General features: G+C 39.4%; 1 protein-coding gene across 1 annotated transcript in view; it reads right to left on the minus strand.

Moving 5' to 3' along the window:
• Positions 1-1,912: 1,912 nt before the first annotated feature.
• LOC130248775 (DNA repair-scaffolding protein-like) overlaps positions 1,913-20,052 on the minus strand; it is a 77,569-nt gene continuing 59,429 nt past the window's right edge. Inside the window, exons 5-6 of the mRNA XM_056482783.1 lie at positions 4,014-4,221; positions 1,913-2,200 (exon numbers count right to left, since the gene is read on the minus strand). Of these exons, the coding sequence (XP_056338758.1) occupies positions 1,946-2,200; positions 4,014-4,221 (463 nt within the window). The 3' untranslated portion in view covers positions 1,913-1,945. The remainder of the gene's footprint in view (positions 2,201-4,013; positions 4,222-20,052) is intronic.

Below are 20,052 nucleotides of genomic sequence, written 5' to 3' on the forward strand. Positions count from 1 at the left end.
AGAGACATCTATGAAATCTGAGGAACTTTTAAGAGACCAGTTTAACAACTGCACATGAGAACACCCAGCTACAGTGTGTATGCAGAAGGAACAAGCTCTCATTTTTTATTTTATTTCTATTTCATGTTTGACATAAGAAGTGCAATCTGAGATTTCTGTTTTCTTTCACCCCATTCCTGTGAAGGGTGTGGGCTCAGGCAGGTTAACTACCTCAAATTGTGAGACTGCAAGTTGAGTGTAGTTTAGATTAAGAGTTGGAAATGAAAAAATCAGGTTGAATAACAGTCTTGTCAGCTGCCCTGATATTTGATCAAATCTTTCTCTGGAATAAAATCTATATGGAGGAGTACTGTCCTCAAAACCACATATTGATGTAGGCCGGTAAAGTACTTTTCCTCTTACTTTTTAAAAACATATATATTATATAAAGAATGAATTAAATACAAAGCAAAGAATCCAGACAACAAGATGTATCAATTACTTTTTAAAAAATAATGTTCAATGTAACTGTTATATGTAAAAGAGTTCCTAAAAATGTCATGACAGGGCTCATGATAATTACTTTCCTGTGGGTGATGACTGAGGTTGTATTTTAGGAAAGAATAAACTTCCTGAGTTCCTTCTGGAGGAATTTTATTGATCAATGAGTGTTGCAAATTACCCAGAGGCTTACAAGGTAGCAAGAATTGAAAGAATTCTAGTATTTCAAAAGCTCAAGAAGAAGGACCATTGAGGACACCACTATCCACCTGCAGGGTGGATTAGAGGAACTCAAACTCTTCAAAACTTTGAAGAAGCCTTTCAAAGCCTATTGCAAATTACATCTGGAGAGCTCTCAATAGGACCTGTTGAACTAATTGCACATCTCCATTCAAGTCCCAGACTCTGCAGGAAGAAATGTTTACTTATGCCCTGAAAGGCTGAACTTTGAACCTTAATATAAGCTCTTCCACTATAACTCACTTTAATGATCTTTTTGAGTAAAAAAAAAGATCTGATACATGTTACCTTTCAAAATTTTAAGCCAGCATGAAAAAGTTAAACCAAAGGAAGAAAATGCAATAACAGACACAGCTATCTGAGACCCAGGGTTGCTGAGAAAGACTGAAATCAGTCTTTGGTTTCAAACCTTGAGGATCACAAAAGGAGAAGAATTCAGTGGCTCAGTATTGGTCAGAAAGGAAAACTGATTGCCGTATCTTTTGTATTTAAGAAAACAAGGTCCAATTCTTGATTCCCTCCACTGTAAACAGAACAGTGTTAGGATCCAGACTAAAATATAAGAGGCTAAAACAACTGGCTGAAAGTTGTGTGTTCCATGGGGTTTGCATGTAATGTTTCTGCACTGCTGGTTATGTTTTGACACCACAACACTTTTTACTGCAGAGGAATCTTAACTGCTGTGGCCTCCAGATTTCCAGAAGTCAACAGGATCTTTTTCCAGTGACTTCACAATCAAAGTATAAACCTATGTTTTTCTAGTACCATCTGTGCAAAATCCTTATCATAGAAAAGCCTTTCATTTCTCTGTCTTTCTCTGTATTTCTTTCCTGTTTCAAAAGACCATTGCATGAGCATAACTTACTAGCAGAGCAAACCAGAGACTGAAATAGGCAAACGGGATGCAACAACTATTCTGTAAAACTCAAGGAACAGTATATGATGTTCTCAATTAACTTCTCATTAATTCATTTTCAGTCTTCCTGTCATCTGTTGGTGAACATAAACTACAGACAGATCCTTCCCTTCTCTGGGCAGGACTGCTTCTGTGTCACACTATACCTAATTAAAGAACTACACCACGCCCATCAACAGCCCCATGCCTTCCTTGCTGAGTGTGCTTATTCTCCATGAGCTGACAACTAATGGCATTTCTGAACTCACTCCTCTCTGGCTTCTCATACATCACAGCCTCACCAAAAAAAATTCCCGTGCATCTTATTACTCACCTAACATTTGGTGGATCTGAACTTGTGATGGGTGCTGTACACAGAGGTTTGTTTCCTTGAGTGTGGCTTCTGCACCCTTCCCTTGCAGGCAAGCAGTACACCCTCTGGATAACAACTCGTACCTGCACTTCTCTCCATCCCACTGCTCCCTGGCTCTCCACCATCTCGAGCAGAGAATCATTCACAGCACTCAGTGCTAAGGGATGCCCTTTTGAATCACTGCTCTTGTGGGTCTGTGGAGCACCAGCAACCTGGTGAAGGAAAAACCATTAAGAGAAACAGTCCAGAGAGCCTTGAAATTATGTAGAGCTAGAGAGGAAAATGCCATCAAGGAAAAATCAAGTTGCAAGTGCAAAATCAGTTTCAAAATATTTACTGCTTCTAAAGTAACTTACAGACTAGTGCCGGTTATTTATTGTGTACTTTCAATAAACACTCAAGAGAATTGCACACATGGTGTGCTCCTGAATTTAGCTGCTCAGGACCAAGCAAACTCAACCCCTGAGAGATGAAGGTGACACAGCAGGAAAACAGAACTGATATTAGCCCTTATGATTCTTCCCCTTGAATGGAGTTTTATTTTTACTTCTTTGATATTCTGTTCCTTCCTCTTCTAAAAAAAAGGGGTAAAATTCATCTTGAATGCTTCTGGACTTTCAAAGTTGGAAATGAACACGTGTCTAGTTTTATAGACTAGCAAGTTAGTCCTCAGACTTACACATTTCAATGGACAATATTTCAGTGTAAAAGAATTAGATGATTAATGAAAAATACAAAACTTTTAAAGCAAAAACTTTATTTTTCACTACTTTCGAAACATATTTTATTAGTAAAACCTTCCAAACTTGCAAAATAAATTTCATGAATACTACACTTTGCTTTTATCTTAATGAGTAATGTAGTTTATCTTAATTTTTAAATAAATCTCTCTTGATAAAGATTGTATGCAAGCATAGACTAACATGGTCAATATATATAGGTCCCTTTGGAGCACGAGCCAAATTTATATTTTCACAATGAAACCTGTTTTTATAAAAAGTCTGTTCTTGTGTGCCAAGAAAGGTTTTCAGAGTATCACCATCTGTGCCATAAGTACTATACCAAATAAAGGAGATTTTGCAGTATTTAAAAGAAAATTGTGGTACGACACTACCCTTTGTCTACAAAGTGGTTGCAATAAAACTTGTCTACCAAGTTTTAAATGAAGTGGTTTGTTTGTTAGGAGCCATGAGGGGAACAAAATTGTTCTGGTTTTCAAATACCACAGTAGAAGCTTTTTACAAGTTAGAGTTGAAGCAAGAAAGGCGATTAGGATTTGATTTATGTAACTTTTTAATTCCCAGGCCTATAATGGGAATTATATATAAGGCAAACACAAAATGTTGACACTCATGGTTCTTCAAACTTGAAGGGCCAGACTTCTCAAATATTAAGAATCATTTAGGTAGCCAATATAAAGCTTTTACAAGAGCCTTACTTTCAGAAAGTGTTGGCACACACTGTGAAGAAAACAAATCTCTTAAAATACCTCAGCTTGTACAACCACAGCTACAGAAATGCAGAGTCAGTAGTCATTTTAATACAAATAAAGTCAAAATAGGAAAACAAACTGAAGGGATGGGAATGTGGAGGTGATGTTGTCAATTGATGCTTTAAAGAAAGGATAGGATGGCTAAGCAAATGAGTTAAGACATAGAAACAGGAAAAAGGAATGTTTATTTTAAATAGTATCTTAAGCGAGTTAGAAGAAAACAGCTATTTTTCAGCTATTCAGCTATAAAGAATAAGAGGAGAATCAATGAAAAATCAAGGTATAATTACTATTTAGTACAGTAGTGAGATTTCAGCAAAATAACATCACAGCAGTTCAGCATTTGGATGGACCAAAAGCCTCCACTAAGAAAATATTATTAAAGTAAACATTGCATATTATTCAGTCTTGACTAAATGAAAGGGGAAACCTAACAGGTCAGTAATTTAGAATTTTTGTTTTTCTTATGATTTCCAAACATTTGCTCACCAACTTCTTACCAAGTGCTTAATTGTGAACCAAATGGACCATACCTGATTATCTGAAGATTCCTGATGTAACTTATCAAGGTCATCAAGTCTGAAGGTCTGAGCCAAAGATATAATATTCTTCCTGATAAGCATCTTTGTAGGACCATATGTCTTCTCTCTGGCTTCTGAATGCTCACTGAGTAGCACCTTCTGACTAAAGTAGGTGTTCATGATAACAGGAACATCTGCATTTTGGAGAAGCAGTTTTTGCCTGGAAAAAACAAAGTAGCATCAAATCTATTACAAGTTAAACTACTGATAAGCACTATTTTAAAATGTGTCTTGCATTGTATTTCTCTCCCCTTTTTTCTACAGTTACCACTAACAAAGAGGTGTGTTATCCAAGTTGCAAATTACCCAGCCCACAGATAGAGTTGGCTTGGTTCAGGCATAGCCCTGAGTGACTGGAGATCCACTGCATCCAGGGACAAGTTACACCTGGAAGCCAGCTGAGCTGCCAAGCCCCATGAGCCCCATCTGGCTTCACACAAATGCTACTTGGTGTCTCTGTTCACTGTTCACTCTGTTCAGCACAGAACCAGGACACTCTGCATGCAGTTAGTGAGGTAAAAGCCATCAGTGAAAGTCTATTAAACCTGCTCTATGTTAATTCAGACCACTGGTCTGCTGGCCCAGCCTGACTATTGCAGTCACCCCTCTGGTGAGTGCTTCCCACCAACCCAAACCTATTCTCATGCAGCTGGCAGCAAGCTGCTCCTTCCTCCTCTGTTTCTTTAAAAGCAAAATCCTATGTTTTTCTCACAATATCCTGTATATTATCTTGCCTGTGTGTTTGTCACTGTCATAAATGTGCCCTCCTAGATTCAATTTGGTTTCTAATGCCAATGTAAATTCCCAAACAGCTCCACAAGCAGCAATTTCTTACCCACCAGATTAAGGGAATGTTTGCAGAATTTCTAAACACACAGTAATTTCATGCCAAAGCATGTGCTGATGTTGGGTTATTCTTATGCTGGTATCACAATCACACATTTAGAAGCACACTTTTTATACTCACAGGACACACACCTAATGAAGTCAGCTAACAAAGCCAACCAGTAATCTCATTTCCTACAGACCATCAAAACAGACCAAAATCCACCTGGTGACTTCACCACAGTCTGTATTTTTCTATTGTTAGATTTTTATCACCTAGGTGTCAAACAAGGCCTCCTGCCTTGGCAGCAAAGCTGTGCTGACCTGAGTACAGAACTTCAGTCTCTAGACTGCTCAGCAGTTATATCATGGAGATGAAGCAAGTTTCCACATCTGTGACATTGTTTCTCAAAATATAACCATACAGAGTTAAAAAGCAAAATGAAACAATGAAACACTAAAAAATACTTATTTCTGATCTCAGTCCATACACGATCTTCACCATGGTCTGTTTTACAACAGACTCCTTCATTCTTTAGGGAGTGGATAGTTAAAGGGAGATTGATGTACTCAGATTTTCAAAGGCAGTGGCAGAGTTGAAGCAAGTTTTAAATATAATCTGTTAGAAAAATAAAATGACAGCCAGATGATCTCTGCCTTTTAGGAAAATTATGAATAAGATGCGTTGCTTCTACTGTGAACACTCACAGAAGTTGTGATTTGAAACAGAAAATTCATGAAAAGTTACAGCATAAAACTAAGTCCTGAACTTCACCGTGAAGAAGGCTTATTGCCATCTGTAAGCTCCCCAGATTTAGGGGAGCAGCAATTCACCTTTAAGGGACACCTAGTCCCTTGACTTCAGATGAATTTGCTAACAAAACTCCCAGTTTAGCTCACAAGGTTGCCAAACTGACATTGCCTGATAATTTTCTGCATTACAGGATTAAAACTGAGGAATTAGCTTGGTCAGCAATCTGAGACTCTCTGATTTTATGTGATTTTTCAACTGTTACTTCCCCACTTTTTTCTAGAGAACAGAATTGTATGTAAAATTTACTACAGTTCTTGGAGCAGTTTGGGCTGTCTTTGTATGCAGATGTGTAATAAAAATTTTAGCACCTTCTTTCTTGAGATGTCTGTGTTCAGACCCAAAGTAAACAGGAAATCTTTCTGAACACGAGACCATTACATCACTAATGTCAGAAGAATGTTTGCTTGATCTAAAACATCTCATTCTCTAAAAAAAAACCACTGACGTTAGAAGCAAATCATTTGCAGAAACTTTGAGGTTTATGGTTTTATTTTTATTTTCCTGAGCAGATATGTGATCAGGTTTTTTGTTTTCTTTTAAAGGCAGGTAGGTTTTACTGATACCCAAATGACGTGTACCTTGGTTTTGCTATGCTTATGCATTCCACGTCTTGAGTACCCTTATAATGGCCAAGAGCTTTCCTGGTGAGGTACTCATGATTCCATCATACCTTTACATGGGTAGTGCATGAACTAATGGCTACTTGGTATTGCCACAAAGCAAAAATGGGGAGATATATATATATATATATATATGTGCTTTCAGGAGAAGCCTCTCATTTCTTAAATGCAATTAGTTCTCTAAAAACACTCTCCTGAAGAAATTGTTTGTTTTAGACCTGCATAGATGTGCACAGTAATTCTTCACATACATCTACTTAAATCTCCCCTATTTCTCCATGGACAGATACCTCACAGTGAAACGAACGAGAAATAAATACAAATAAATTCCAATGGAAATGAAAGAAATAAGAAAAAGATTTTCATTAAGCTCACTATTTGGTGTATAGGTAAATGGCTAAATGGAAATATTTTATACATATATGTACATATAGAAAACAAAACTATTTATATTTTTATATAATATAAAGAATAATTATATTATCTATTTACATTATTACCAAGTTTTATATATATATTCTTCAATATGAGAATATAATTATTAAAGTAGTATCAATCAATTGACTGAAAACTCTTTTTCTAGAAATTCTTTCTAGTACTGCTCAGCAAAAGCAAGCTCTGTGGAACTTTGACTGTCATCATGGCAGAAATCTCTGCATTGCCACTGTATATTGTTCATACTGTTTGTTCTCTTTGCAACAAAGGCAATCATGTTAGAGACACATGTATACCTTAAATTCTTTTTATCTGTTTGAAAGATACAAAACAGGGCAAAGAAAGCCTATCATGCTGGAAGAGTTGGGGAAAATCACTTCCCCAGGCAATCCCTGCATATGCTGCACCTGTGCCTGAGACACCATAACTCATCACCTCAACTTTAAGCATCTGTTCCAGCACCAGATTCTCTATACCCAGAACCAGCCTTACTCTAGAATACAGAATACACTCTGCAGCATCCTCTTAGACATAAAGTGTTAAATGGGCATTGCATCTCTGGTATTGCTTCTTTTCTATCTACTTAATTATAGTTTAAAAGCTAGTTTTCAAAGAATGAGAGACATCACCTCATTCAGCTAATCCAAAAATGATGGAAAAAAAATAAATCTCAGTAAAGATCATAAACCCCTCTGAAACCATCTCTTGTCCTCTCTCATTTTTTCTTGTTCAGCAAAGTGTTATTTTAAATCTGGATTGACTTCCTCAGTAACTGCCTTTAGACCTTTGTGATGACCTGAAGTAGAGACTGGGAACTTTTTATACTACAGGGCATTTTTTTTCCTGTTATGTAGACAATCAGCAGTTGCCGTAACTGGTCACATGCTAAGGGAAGATGAGGCAATAATGCTATTTTTTTTTTTCTTTTCCAGCAGCAGCTTGCTGCTCTGTCCAAGAACACAGCTTCCTCCCTCCTACGATGGAGGCTATCTGGCCAAGAAGGCAGGAGACATTCTTGCCACTTCTACGTTAACCATGGTGTGTCTCCATCCGAGACGCGAAACCGCAGAACGTACAGCATGGCACTGGGGAAAGGAGCTGATGCTTCCCTTTGAGGCAGGGTCTCAATCCTGGGGCCAAGAGCTCAGCAGGTTTGCACTGTGGTCTGCCCTGCACAGCCATCCACAGGCAGAGAGTTGTGACTCCACGGCAGCAGCGAGCTCACAAACCACACGCTTCCGCTCAGTTCTGCTGACATCAAACGGCGCTGCTGGTTCATGAACTCCAGAAGACTCTGGACCACTTTAAATTAGAGAACATATTTTTTTTGTTCACTCTCCCTGGGTATTTTACTGGGCTTTTGTTTTTTGGTTTTTTTTTCTTTTCCTTTACAAAGTGTAAAATGCCTGGAGTGTTTTTTTTTTGAAGAGCACACTGCATTAAATGAACGCTCTTAACATTTCAGTGACCTACAACTTGCACTGTAATTATGAAACAGGCTGTTCTCAAGTCTCAGAACAATGGTTTCTGCATAAAGCAGGTTTAACATCCACCAAGCAGCACAGCACAGTGCATGTAGAACAAGTGCATGCCAGAGCCTTACACTGCTGCCCAGAAGTATGAGGAATCATTCCCCATAGGAACAGCATACAGGGCCCATCCCTGACTTCCTAGGAATTGCTCGTTTTATCCACTGCAGAGGAAGCTGCCCCTTGCTTAGAGTTGTGTGGCATTTGCAGTGCTTTATCTGTGAAATGTCTAAGAAATGCCTGAGCATTGAGCTAATGATAATAATTAAGAAACAAATCCTCCCAAAACCCCAAAAAACAAGTTCAGACAAATCTAGGCCCACCTATGACCTAAGGACAGTAACTATCTTCTCAGTATACATCCCAAATCAACAAACCTGCTTTCTGCCATGCCTAGATGGTAGATTTGGGCCTAGAGATTGCCCAAACACAGAATTTTCACCCATGAGTGAGTAATCTCACCCCTTGTGTGTGAGCCTCCATCAGCGTCATTTACTGCCTCTGTAACACTGCATGGACACTGCAATTCTGAGTTCACACTTTCACAGTACAAAACTTCTTCCCATGCCCCAACCTCCAAGACAGAAAACAAAAATCATCTGGTATCTCTTTCTTTGAAATTATCTTATTCAAAGCAATGGATTATTGTGGTACAAGTTCCCAAGGCTGACTGTACTCTCTTCACTATGGAAAAGTAGCACTAACCAACCAGATCAATCCAGAGTCACACATGGCAAATACACAATTCTCAGCTGTGTCAGGTTTCCGAAGAAATGTGGCTTTGACACCTTAGAATAGCAGGTCTGAAGAAGATGTAACAATAAATAGCTAAAACTTCTACTTTTAAAGTATGATGCATTTTATTTGTGAATAGAATAGGTAGATAATTGTTTTATCCCCCTGCTAGAAAATATGTTGTCTGAGGACTCATTCCATTAATACAAGACACAAAGAAAAGAACATATATACAAAGTTAAATATATAATTTGCAATAGCGCAATCTGTTAGAACAATCACTGAACCCTAAGTACAAAACAACACAGATAATGAAAATAATTATTTGCTATTGCAGTGTAAGTTCTTTTTGCAAAATACTATTTTACTTTTCAACAAAATTACTTGTAAACCTAAGAAATCACTTCAGGAAGAAATTACAGTACACAAAGCCAACATTTTTATCACTATATCATTTTACTAATTTCAGAGTAATCATATAAACTAACCACTGGCTTGCCATAGTGCTGCCTTTTGAAATCTGACACCCTGTAGCATGAAAAAAAGTTGTATGGAAATGTTCACATTTAAGAAGAGCTCTGCTATAAAAAGCTTGTGGTTAACATTAAGCACTATTATACCACACACCCAGTGCTCTCACCTCTGCAGGGAGCTGCACTGTGTGCTAACTGAAGGGGATGTACAACTCTTCTGAAGTAGGAAAGCACAGATGGATATCAAAGCAAATCTCATCCACCTCCAGGAAATTACTGTAATACCAGGCTTTACCAAGACTGGAAAGTAGGGAAGTTTCTCAGAGCTCTCCAGCCACTTATTTAGGCTATGAAGAAAGCACCTGAAATTGCTAGCATTCTGCACCCAAATTCATCATGATAAGCTTAACCTTTGGCACCACCAAAACATAAAATTCCACTCACAGGCTGTGCTTACGTACAAACTGGCATAGAAATGATCTCTTGAGCTTACTGGAGTTAAACTTCTGAGAGAATTCACTAAAAATCTACTCCAGCTGGGATGCTGGGACTTTTTTAACACCTGAGTCAGACACAAAACAATTGGTATTAAAAAAACTGCACACAATGAAGCATTAAACGGGAATGTTGCTTTAAAAACAGAACAAAAACACTTCCCCCCATGGTATGAGGGTGTTACAAGTGACTAGGGAGATATAAATATCATGGTTATCTTTTCATAATCAAGATGTTATGAAAGAATCCCAATCTGTGTGTTTACCCCATATATCATCCTGTGTCTGACTAGCCATGAGCTCATTATTCAGATGACTTCTTCCCTCTGTTCCCAGTGCTAAACTGCACGTAGGGCTTGAGGTGGCTGAGGGAGCCACCACAAAGTCCAGGGACATACCAGAGGGATTCTGAGAGGTGGAAGAAAAAGGAAGCAAGCAACCAAACTGCAAAGTGACATCATGTTAAAACCCGTGGTGAGTGTTAGAGAGAACAAAAATGGCTGTCCTGGTGTGAGGTCAGAGGCACACCTACCCCACACTCTAGCTCAGAGCAGCAAACAGCAAATATTTGAAGACTATGAAAACAAGAGCAAGCTTCTAGTGAAAGTTCTGCAGAATACTCTCTGATAACTTCTAAAAACTTTCAGCTTAGGACTTCCTAAGGCAGAAGTACTATCTCTGTATCTAACAGTCTCTGGTAGACTTTTTTTCCAGGAACTTATGTGCCTGCTATTTGACCACTGGTCCACTGACGGCATCCATGACATCCTGCAGCATCCACTGTGCTCTGCAGTCTAATTACACGCATCTCAGAAACCACTTCCTTTGATTTTTTTTTTTTTTTTTTGATCTGTCACCTAGTGGTTACATTGCTGGCCCCCACTTCTTGTTTTTAAGAGGCAGTGAACAATCATCCTTCCTGATGTACTTCCTAATACAGACCTTTATCACATCCTCTCCCAGCCACTGCTTTCTCAAGGTGAAGAGCCCTAGTTATCCTAGTCATTTCTCACAGGGAAGCTGCTCCATACATCTCTTCTTGATGCTATTCTCTGGTATTTTTTCACTTCTGCTACATATCTTTGATTTGGAAGACTGAAATTCTAATGTAGAAATGCACCACAAATTTCTAAAGTTCTACAGTGACATCAAGACAGTTTTGACTCCATTTCAAGTCAAGTCTTATTTTCCACGTATTTTTCTGATCATTAAATGAAGACCAAGATGACATATTAATGAAGCTCTTGGAACACTAAAAACACCCTCCTGATACCTACAACCCAGAGTCCATCATTTCAGATGTGCACTTCACATTTACCTACAATTTCCTAGTAGGAGAGCCCGAGTCTCTCCTCCAGCCCTAGCTCTAGCCAAGAGTACACTAAGAGTACAAACTCATTCCCCTGTCCATAGGATTGTGAGGATGACAGCACACCATTGAATAGAAAGGAAACTTGCCTAGTGTTCTGCTGTACAGAAGGTGTCCAATTCTCTATTTTCTTCATTGTGGTACCATGGGATTGGAGGCAACAGGTTACACCAACAGCTCCTCTGCCAGTGGATGAAAGATGAGGAGTGTTGCCACTCCGCCACCATTACACACAATGTCACCACTCCTGAGGTATCAGGAGAAGCTGCCTCTCACACCAGAACTCTGCAATATCCATCCAAGCAGCTGAGAGCCATGGGTTAGAGTGAAGAACTTGAACTTCAGATTTTCTGACCAAGGCACGGAGTGTCAGGTTACTTGGTTGGTTGGTTCAGGTTTGGAGGATTACTGGAGAAACTTTAATAGACAAACACCATTTTAAAATGCATTGTCCAACGTTTTGCAGAGATTATTAAGAACACTATCCTTTTCTTCCATAGACATTTGACATTTGCTATTGGCAAAGACTCTTTACGAGTCCAGTCTTGCATTCACACTCACTTGCATACACAATAACAAGAACAAATAACTATCCCTGAGCAAACTTAAGAAAGAGAGATCAATATACACATATGCTTGATTTTACTCAAATATTTTATTATCAAATCTAGTATTAAAAAAACTGCAGCGCAACTACTAAACAACCAAAAATCTTCCATCAGACTTGTTCTTATATTCCTATCTTGTTTTGGAACTCATTTCTGGGCACTTCCTATTGTTTCTTTGCCACGTCACGAAGCAAGACTGAATTCTGCTCTCTTCTGGTGAGGTCACTTTTTACGAAAAGACAAATCCAGTGCTATCAGCACAGGAAGAGTAGCTGAAAGCAGTGGTAGTTCTGGGTTCTCTGGTAACACATCTGAGAATCACAAAAGGTAGTGAGAACTTGCTCTGAGCCACAGAGCACAACAGCAATGGAGAACACTCCTTCTCAGCTGGTCAAATGCTGCTTCAAGCAGCCTAGAGGTCTCAATGGACAGCATCAGGCAAGGAGAAGTGACTGCACCACTGGTACAGAAAGCTCCACAGGTCTTTAAGCATGTTATAGGCCAAGTTTACCTCCACTGTGATCCACTTCAGCTTTACTGAGCTGAGAAAAATCCTTTTTTCACTATATTTGCTGCCACTACTGCTAAATGTGCAACAAAGATAAAGGTGGTGTGGATAAGGTAGCACAGAAACCTTTTTTATGCAAAGTCCTTTCTGCAGTAACCCACTCACAACAACCATCAGTGAAAAGACAGCAATGTTAGTGAGCCACAGTGGAAACTTCTTTACTGAAACATCCTGGCATAGACATGGCCTAAGTGAAACCTTCTGTGCAAGGGAAGAAGTTCAGCAGCTTGGCCTGCCACAGAAACACTGATCCTATGTGATAAACAAAATACCTTTCTTCTTTCTAGGTTAGAAAACAGCCCTCAGTAGTGTGTGTACTTTGAAGTTATCACTCACAAGAATAACTTTAAGAGCTTCATTTTGCTTCTATGCAATATCACATATCTCCATTAAACCACCAGAGGTGGATTCTAAGGCATACCTCTCTCAGTCAAAACAAGGAAAAACACTCTGAGAAATAACATTTAAATCCAACATTTTCCTTCCCTTTCCCTCTCCCTTTCCCTTTCCCCTTTCCCTTTCCCTTTCCCTTTCCCTCTCCCTCTCCCTCTCCCTCTCCCTTTCCCCTTTCCCTTTCCCTTTCCCTTTCCCTTTCCCTTTCCCTTTCCCCTTTCCCTTTCCCTTTCCCTTCCTTTCCATTCTTTTTGCAATGACACTTAGCAACCAGATTACACCAGATTTGGGAGAGTTTTTATACTGCATCACACTATTTTAATACGCCTAAATTTCTTTTCCAGATTCATGCAAGAGGGCTGATGACTCAGCAGAGCAGAATCAATAATGCAATGAGATGGATGAACCCCTGAATTGGCTTTTTTTGTGATCCCATCAGATTTCAGAGTCTACACAGCTCCAGCATGTTCTAGGCTTACTTTTCCATTTCAAAGAATATTTATTTTTAGAAAGAAACAGTCTTTTATACTTCAGAGAGAAAAAAGTTAGAGGTATAGTGGAAAGATGAAAGCCCTTATTATTATTAGAAAAACCCCAAAAAACCCACACAGCTCTGACTTTGTTTATTATATTTAAAATATTTCAACATCTACCTATCCAATAAGCCAAGTTTACCTATCACAATTCTATATGTTGCACAGTCATGTGAACACAACTCCTTAAAACTAATCATTTTAAACTAATTATAAGCCAAGTGGAAAGATGTGGGAAAATACCAGACATATCATTACAAAAATAAAACTTAAGAATAACTTTTTAAGAACAAGAAAGAGATCTGACTTTTTTAGAGGATTTAAGAAAACAGAATTGCAACTCAAGTTACTGCTTGAAGCACTATCACAGTAAAACCTCTACAGCACTGATACAAACACACCTGCCAAAAAAACAAAAGGACCATTAAAAACCTGTGAAAACTGGTAAGAGTCCTTCCAGCAATGTGACTTCTCACACAAGGGACAGTTTTTTGAGAAACCACTTCAGCTAAAGCTCTCAGCAGAAGCAACCCACTTCCAAAGGAGAGGAGCATTTTGGAGCACGGGTATCTCTCACTGCTGCACCCCACCCTCCCCTGCCAATAAAGCAGAAACAAAGCCTTTGAAGTTGTGGGAAAACACCTGTGAAAACACACAGATTTTGGAGAAAACTGGTGTGAGAGACATAAGGTGGAAGGTGTGCCATCACAGACATCTTGGCCCTGGCAAAAACCCTGAAGTTTAAAGTGAGAATGACATTCCAAGAACAATAGCAAAATTTGCCAGTCTAGAGAAATGTTTATGCAATAAAGAGTGAAAAAACTCCAGTACACACACATTTACTAAGCAAACAACTGTGAATTAACCGAGGGCTTAAATATATCCCATAGTGTTTAAGAAAGGATGGCATCCCTATTCCCAGGCTTGGAAGCTGCACATCAAGTTTTGGAAGCAGGGATTTTGCAGCCAGATTTGAAAAGCTGAGAAGTATTAACCCAAAGAAGGAATGTTGACTGACTTCTTATAAAGGAATCATCATGCATTCACTTTTTCTTTTCAATATGTTTCACTCTCTGTGTACCTTCACTAGAATAACAGCAAACACAGGATCACTGTACAAATATCCCAGGCTTTATGTGACATACACAGGATTTGAATGGCCTCTGGTTTCAAGTCATAGGGGATAGCACAGGCAAAACCAGGAGAGAAGAAAAAAACAGACACAGTGATCAAGTTCCAGCAAAAAGACCTGCCTTCTCTCTCACTACAGCTGAAGCACTAGAGGTAAGAAACCATCTTCTGCACTCCAAAAGAAACAAGTTTGTGCCAGCAGATAATGATCCTCACATATAAGCCGAAATTCTTCATTTTTTCCCTCTGTGGTGGCAAGACTTTCCCTGACTGCTTATGCATTATTCAATCTTTTATTCAAAAGTTTCCTCTTCTTGTTCCTCCAGGCCAAGGGGCAGCTTCTCTTACATCTCCTTTCCAAGGAATGCATCTTGGTCTGCAGTCGCCCTGCCAGGCCCTTCCTGCACTGCTGCTCCTGATGCTGGTCCTCTGCTCCATACCCTCATTCATCTGCAACTCAAGATGGACCTAAATAAAAACTATTCCCTTGCTCAAAGCATCACTAAGCAGGACATGGAAAAAAACACATATAAATACAATGATACTAGATCAGTCTTGCTGTAAGTTCTGCAAGTATATATATTTAGGATATTGTATTATGACATGTATTTATACTTGTTTATATATTTATATTTATATTTTACTTGTGCTCTTTACTCTCCTCTCTATCAGTTGTTTCAAAAACAAGAAGCATACCTGAAACCACTGCAAAACTGTCTAGCACAAATACTGTTCAAAGAGGAGTCTCTGGGCTGATTTCCTGTATGTTAATGTGCTCAGCTGAAAAAATGTCCAGGGCATGATTCCCAGAGCACAGTACAGGAAAAAAGAGAAGTTCCCTGGCTTAGTTAACATCAGAAGGAAGACACAGGGACTCACCCAGGGAGAAGAGGCCAGTTCATGACTCTCATATATGTGTGCACCTACACATAGAGATGCAGGCACATGTGTGTGTGCTCCCTTCCCTGCCTTGCCTCTGCCCTGGCAGGGTGGGTTAGCTGGTGCAACATCCCCTCGAGGGAACAAGCTCTTGAAAGATCTGATATGACATTTTTACATTCAACTGACTGCATGCAACATTCCTTAACAAAAAAAAAAAAAACAACTATCTGTTTGCTTGCTTGAAGCGTCACAAAGATAATATTCACGTCTGTGACCCTGACTGTCTCTGGTCAAGAGGCAGAGAGATTGTGCAGACAGCATTGCCTTCCAGCACCCCTGGGATGCCTGCCAGGGAACAGAGCTGCTGTCCCAGAGGGAGGGTCAGATCCCCCAGCCTTTGGCTAACACTGTCAGCAGTGCCTCTGGTCACTGCTGAGGAGGTGAATGGCACACACAGGGGACTTGGCTTGCACAGCCCTACACCTGTGTTACCCACATACACAGAAAAACTCCAGTGCCCTAAATCTGGGGAAAGAGTATTTTTTTTTTTTTTTTTTTTGAGAACTTATCCCCAGATCACTTGTCTTTCCATTTCTTCTTTATCACTGTTGACCTCCTAATTCCTACACCACCACCCTCTTTCAGCATCTACCAAAACACTTATATCTGTTTTCTACATTGTGATTGCATGTCCATGTGGGCTGAAAATCTTTTAAGAATCTTATTTAAACACAGCTTCATCATCCAGATACTGTTTGGGCAATGAGCTATGCAGAGCCAAGTAGCATTACAGAATCTTCTTTCAAAGCTTGTTTCCACTACCAGAACACTCATTTTAAAGTGAATCTAAATTACTGACCTTCCCATAAAAACTTGCTTAAGTGCATTTTAAGAGAAACGTTGCCAAGTGCAGAAATGCAACTTCTACCCCTGGAAGTCCTTGAATTAGAGTCTGCTGAAGGCTGCCAGGTTAATCCAGGGCAGCATCAGTCTGTGTTTGTTCAGCCCTTCTGCTCTCCCACCCAACATGCTCTCCTGGAGATGGGGTACCCTGATGAGCAGAACAACCATTGCACCTGATGGGGCTGATCTGCTCATCACACCCACCACCGTTTGCCTCCACACCACTAAGGACAGAAGCTAACAGAAAAGCTGATTGTCAAAAGTATTATGTGCATTTTTCTGTGTCTCAGGCTCATCCTGTCATGACAGTGGTCTGTATAATACCTCCTGCTGCCACAGACCATGACCACAACTGCTCGTGTAATGACAGTAGTGAATGTGAGTTTGATGTACAAGCATACAGCTCCCTCATTTTATAAACTGCTCACAGAACATGTGATGCAAGCAGATTTCACCTTTTTTATTCTAAACTTCTTCTGGGACTGCTGTTTTTATTTAAGTCTACTCTGTAAAGGTTAAAAAAAAAAAAAAAAAAAAAGAAGTTTCAAAGAAATGCAAAGCCCTACTAAGCCCAAAAGCAGTTAGCCAACAGAGAGCACAAAAATGTCTATAACCCACGTGCTCCTCCTCTCACTTCAGAGGGCAGGTAGCCCTTCCAGGGCACCCAGAATTTCCATGTCTGATCAGGAGAGCACACATTAGATTAGAAATCCTCTTAAAGTCATCCAGGGAATTTCTCTTCTGTGCTGTCAGAGGCTTGAGGACACACAATAAACATAACTGTGGCAGCTTAGCAGTCTTTGTATACTTTTCCAAGCTACCTTTTTCACATTCTCAAATCACCAAAAACCTGGTCTAACAGCTACCAAACAATTTTAAAAGTGTGGTAAAATGACATATCCACTACAAAAGACATACTTATGCAATTTTGTTAGCTTACTTTTGTTTAGATAATAGAGCTGCATACAAATTGCTGTTGCATTTTAATAAAATCATAATGTTAACAAGGTCCACGTGGAAAGCGCAAGTAGCTAAAACTTTGAGTAGGCATGGACAGGAAAAAAGACTATGCTAGACCAGAAAACACAGCAAAAGAATATTGGAAGTTAGTAATTCAAGCAGCAGAATGAATGGCTGACAAAATTTAAAGCAAACCCTGCCTCTGTGCTCACTTCTTCTATTATCTTCTCTGAGGGTGAGCCTTTACCATGCTTCCACTGCACCTAGTGCTGGACTGTATCAAGAAAGCTACACTTTCTGAAAGGGTAATAATATCTTTTTGTTGCCATAAGAGACTCTGCCTTACAGAGAGCACTGCAGGTGGGGAGATTAAAAAAATTAAAAATCCATCTAAACACAGACCCACTATTCAATAACTGCCTTCATTTTCTGTTTAGTTGTTGCTATTTTTTCTTTCTTCCCAGAAATATTCTTGCCAGCTGTTTTGCTGTCTCTCAGTATTCCATCAACAACCAAATATCACCATGTGGTACAGGATCTCAAAGGCAGAATTAAGATTAACAGTGTTATGATTAAGTGCCAGCTGAAGAGACACAGCCACAGAACCAGACTCTGTGGCTGAGAGCTCATGGCCCCACTCAAGATGCCCCTGAGCACTGAAATTTTCACCCTCTTCCCTCCAGAGCCAGGAAAGGGATGGCACTTCCAGAAAAACAGTCACCCTTGGATGACAAAAAGAGTTTCGACATTGAGACTTATGAGCATTGTCTGGCTCCCCAGTGAAAAAACACAATTCAGTTCTATGCTGATACGTGCTGGGAAACCTATATATGGAAAATGCAGGTCAGATAAAAGCCAGTGGGATAAGGACCACAGGTATGTGTAGCCATGGTATTCTCATGCTCAGTATGGAAAATATTCCACAGGCTGGCACATTCTTCAAATAGTTTTTCAAAATAATTATTACCACTTAGACCAGTGTAACTTACAACAAGTTAAGCAAATAAAATAAATAAATTCCCTAGTTACATCCCTTAACCTCATCTACTTATCTCAAAAAGCAAGTCAGTTAGCTTCATTTCCAGTGCTCCTCACTGCCAGATTAAGGTTGCTATGGGGCACACAGTATTTGATTAAAGCAATTATATCTACTGGCATATACATATGTGTTTGTTTTATGCCATGGAAATATCTCTATGCTTTTCACAGAAACTGGATATAAAAGTTACACATGGAAAATCTGTGAATGCCCTCTTCCCAAACTGGAAACATAGCAGGAGACTTCTAATGTTTGTTTGAAAACACTTGCCCTAAGTGATAATCCTGATGGAAAAAAGGAAGTAATTTTGCTTACTCCTTGCCTTCAGGTGGCTCATTAAAACACCTCTTATAAAAGAAAGAGGATATGAGTCTGTCTTGACTTTATGCTGAGGCCAACCATCTTTGGGGAAGGATCCTGGCAGCAAAAGAGTGTAAACTCAATTCTTTGTTTTAATTTAGAATTTAATTTGTCAGCAAAACCAAAGTTCATAAAGAAGGCAAATTTTGACAAATTGCAACTGCCATGAGCTCTGCTAAGAGCAGGATGTAACATGAATGTGATTCTTCAAGAGAACAAATTATAATCATTGCATCCAAACAAAAAATGCTTACATTAATAAGTTTGTTCTATAGTTTGCCAACTCTTCAGGCTGGGTACTAAGGAAAATTTGCTAACCACACATTCATAAGATAAAGTGAACTGCAGCACATTACTACATGTCAGCAGGACAAGATGACAGTTGTCCTGTTGAGTTTTTTGGATTACAATTAGCCCTTTCTTGCACTATAACTATAATACCTTAAATCCAAACACACCTCTAAACAGAAGGAGGTAATATAAGCAAAGCAGTTTCCCAAATCTCAGAGACCTTATTCACCTGAATCGTTTGCACCAACAGAGAAAATGTTTGCTTATAAAAATAGTAATTTATTTGTGTATCTGAAACAAAATACAGCACATGTACTAGGTACAGACTAAGAATGTCTGCTGCTCATTTCAGCTACAGTATACTCATAAAAGTAAATGCTTAAGATATACTATGTCAAGTGGGTGGGTAGCATGGTAGAGTCTGCAGGGAAATGTAATCTACTACATTAGTACTACAAAGACATCAGTAAATACCTGGAGTGTTCAAAGCCTAAACACTTATCAGACACTCAAGACTGGGATTTACCTAGCTAACTGGTCCCCTAGACTGTCTTTACAAAGTCTAGCAAAAACAAACTTCAGAATGAGGTTCATTTGATGTCCTTAAGAGAAGAGGAGACATACTTCAGAAATGCCAGCTTCCTTCTCCTTGACTCCTACAGAGGATGGCAGGCCCACACTTGCACAGCTGTACACAGGTGCCTTGAGTTGAATGCTGCCTGCCAGGCTGCTCAGGCAGGGCCAGCACAGCACAGAGGCAATCAGTAACCAGCAATGCCCTTGCCAAAACAGGAGATGAGCTCTGCTGTGGTTCTCACAGCATCAGCTGCTCTCAGCATCGCAAGCTCCATCATCACATCATGGGAGGCTTCACTGAGTTATGAAAAATCATAATGAAGTCTTACTACAAACTGCTCCCTGCCTCCCATAATTAAATGTACCTCTTGCCCAAGAGGGAAATCTTCCCCATCTCTGTCTCCTTGATGCTTGAAAGAGGGAGGTCTTCATCATCTACCTTTGTGGATACAG

The sequence above is a fragment of the Oenanthe melanoleuca genome, chromosome 2 (assembly GCF_029582105.1).
Source record: "Oenanthe melanoleuca isolate GR-GAL-2019-014 chromosome 2, OMel1.0, whole genome shotgun sequence".
Lineage (NCBI taxonomy): Eukaryota > Metazoa > Chordata > Aves > Passeriformes > Muscicapidae > Oenanthe > Oenanthe melanoleuca.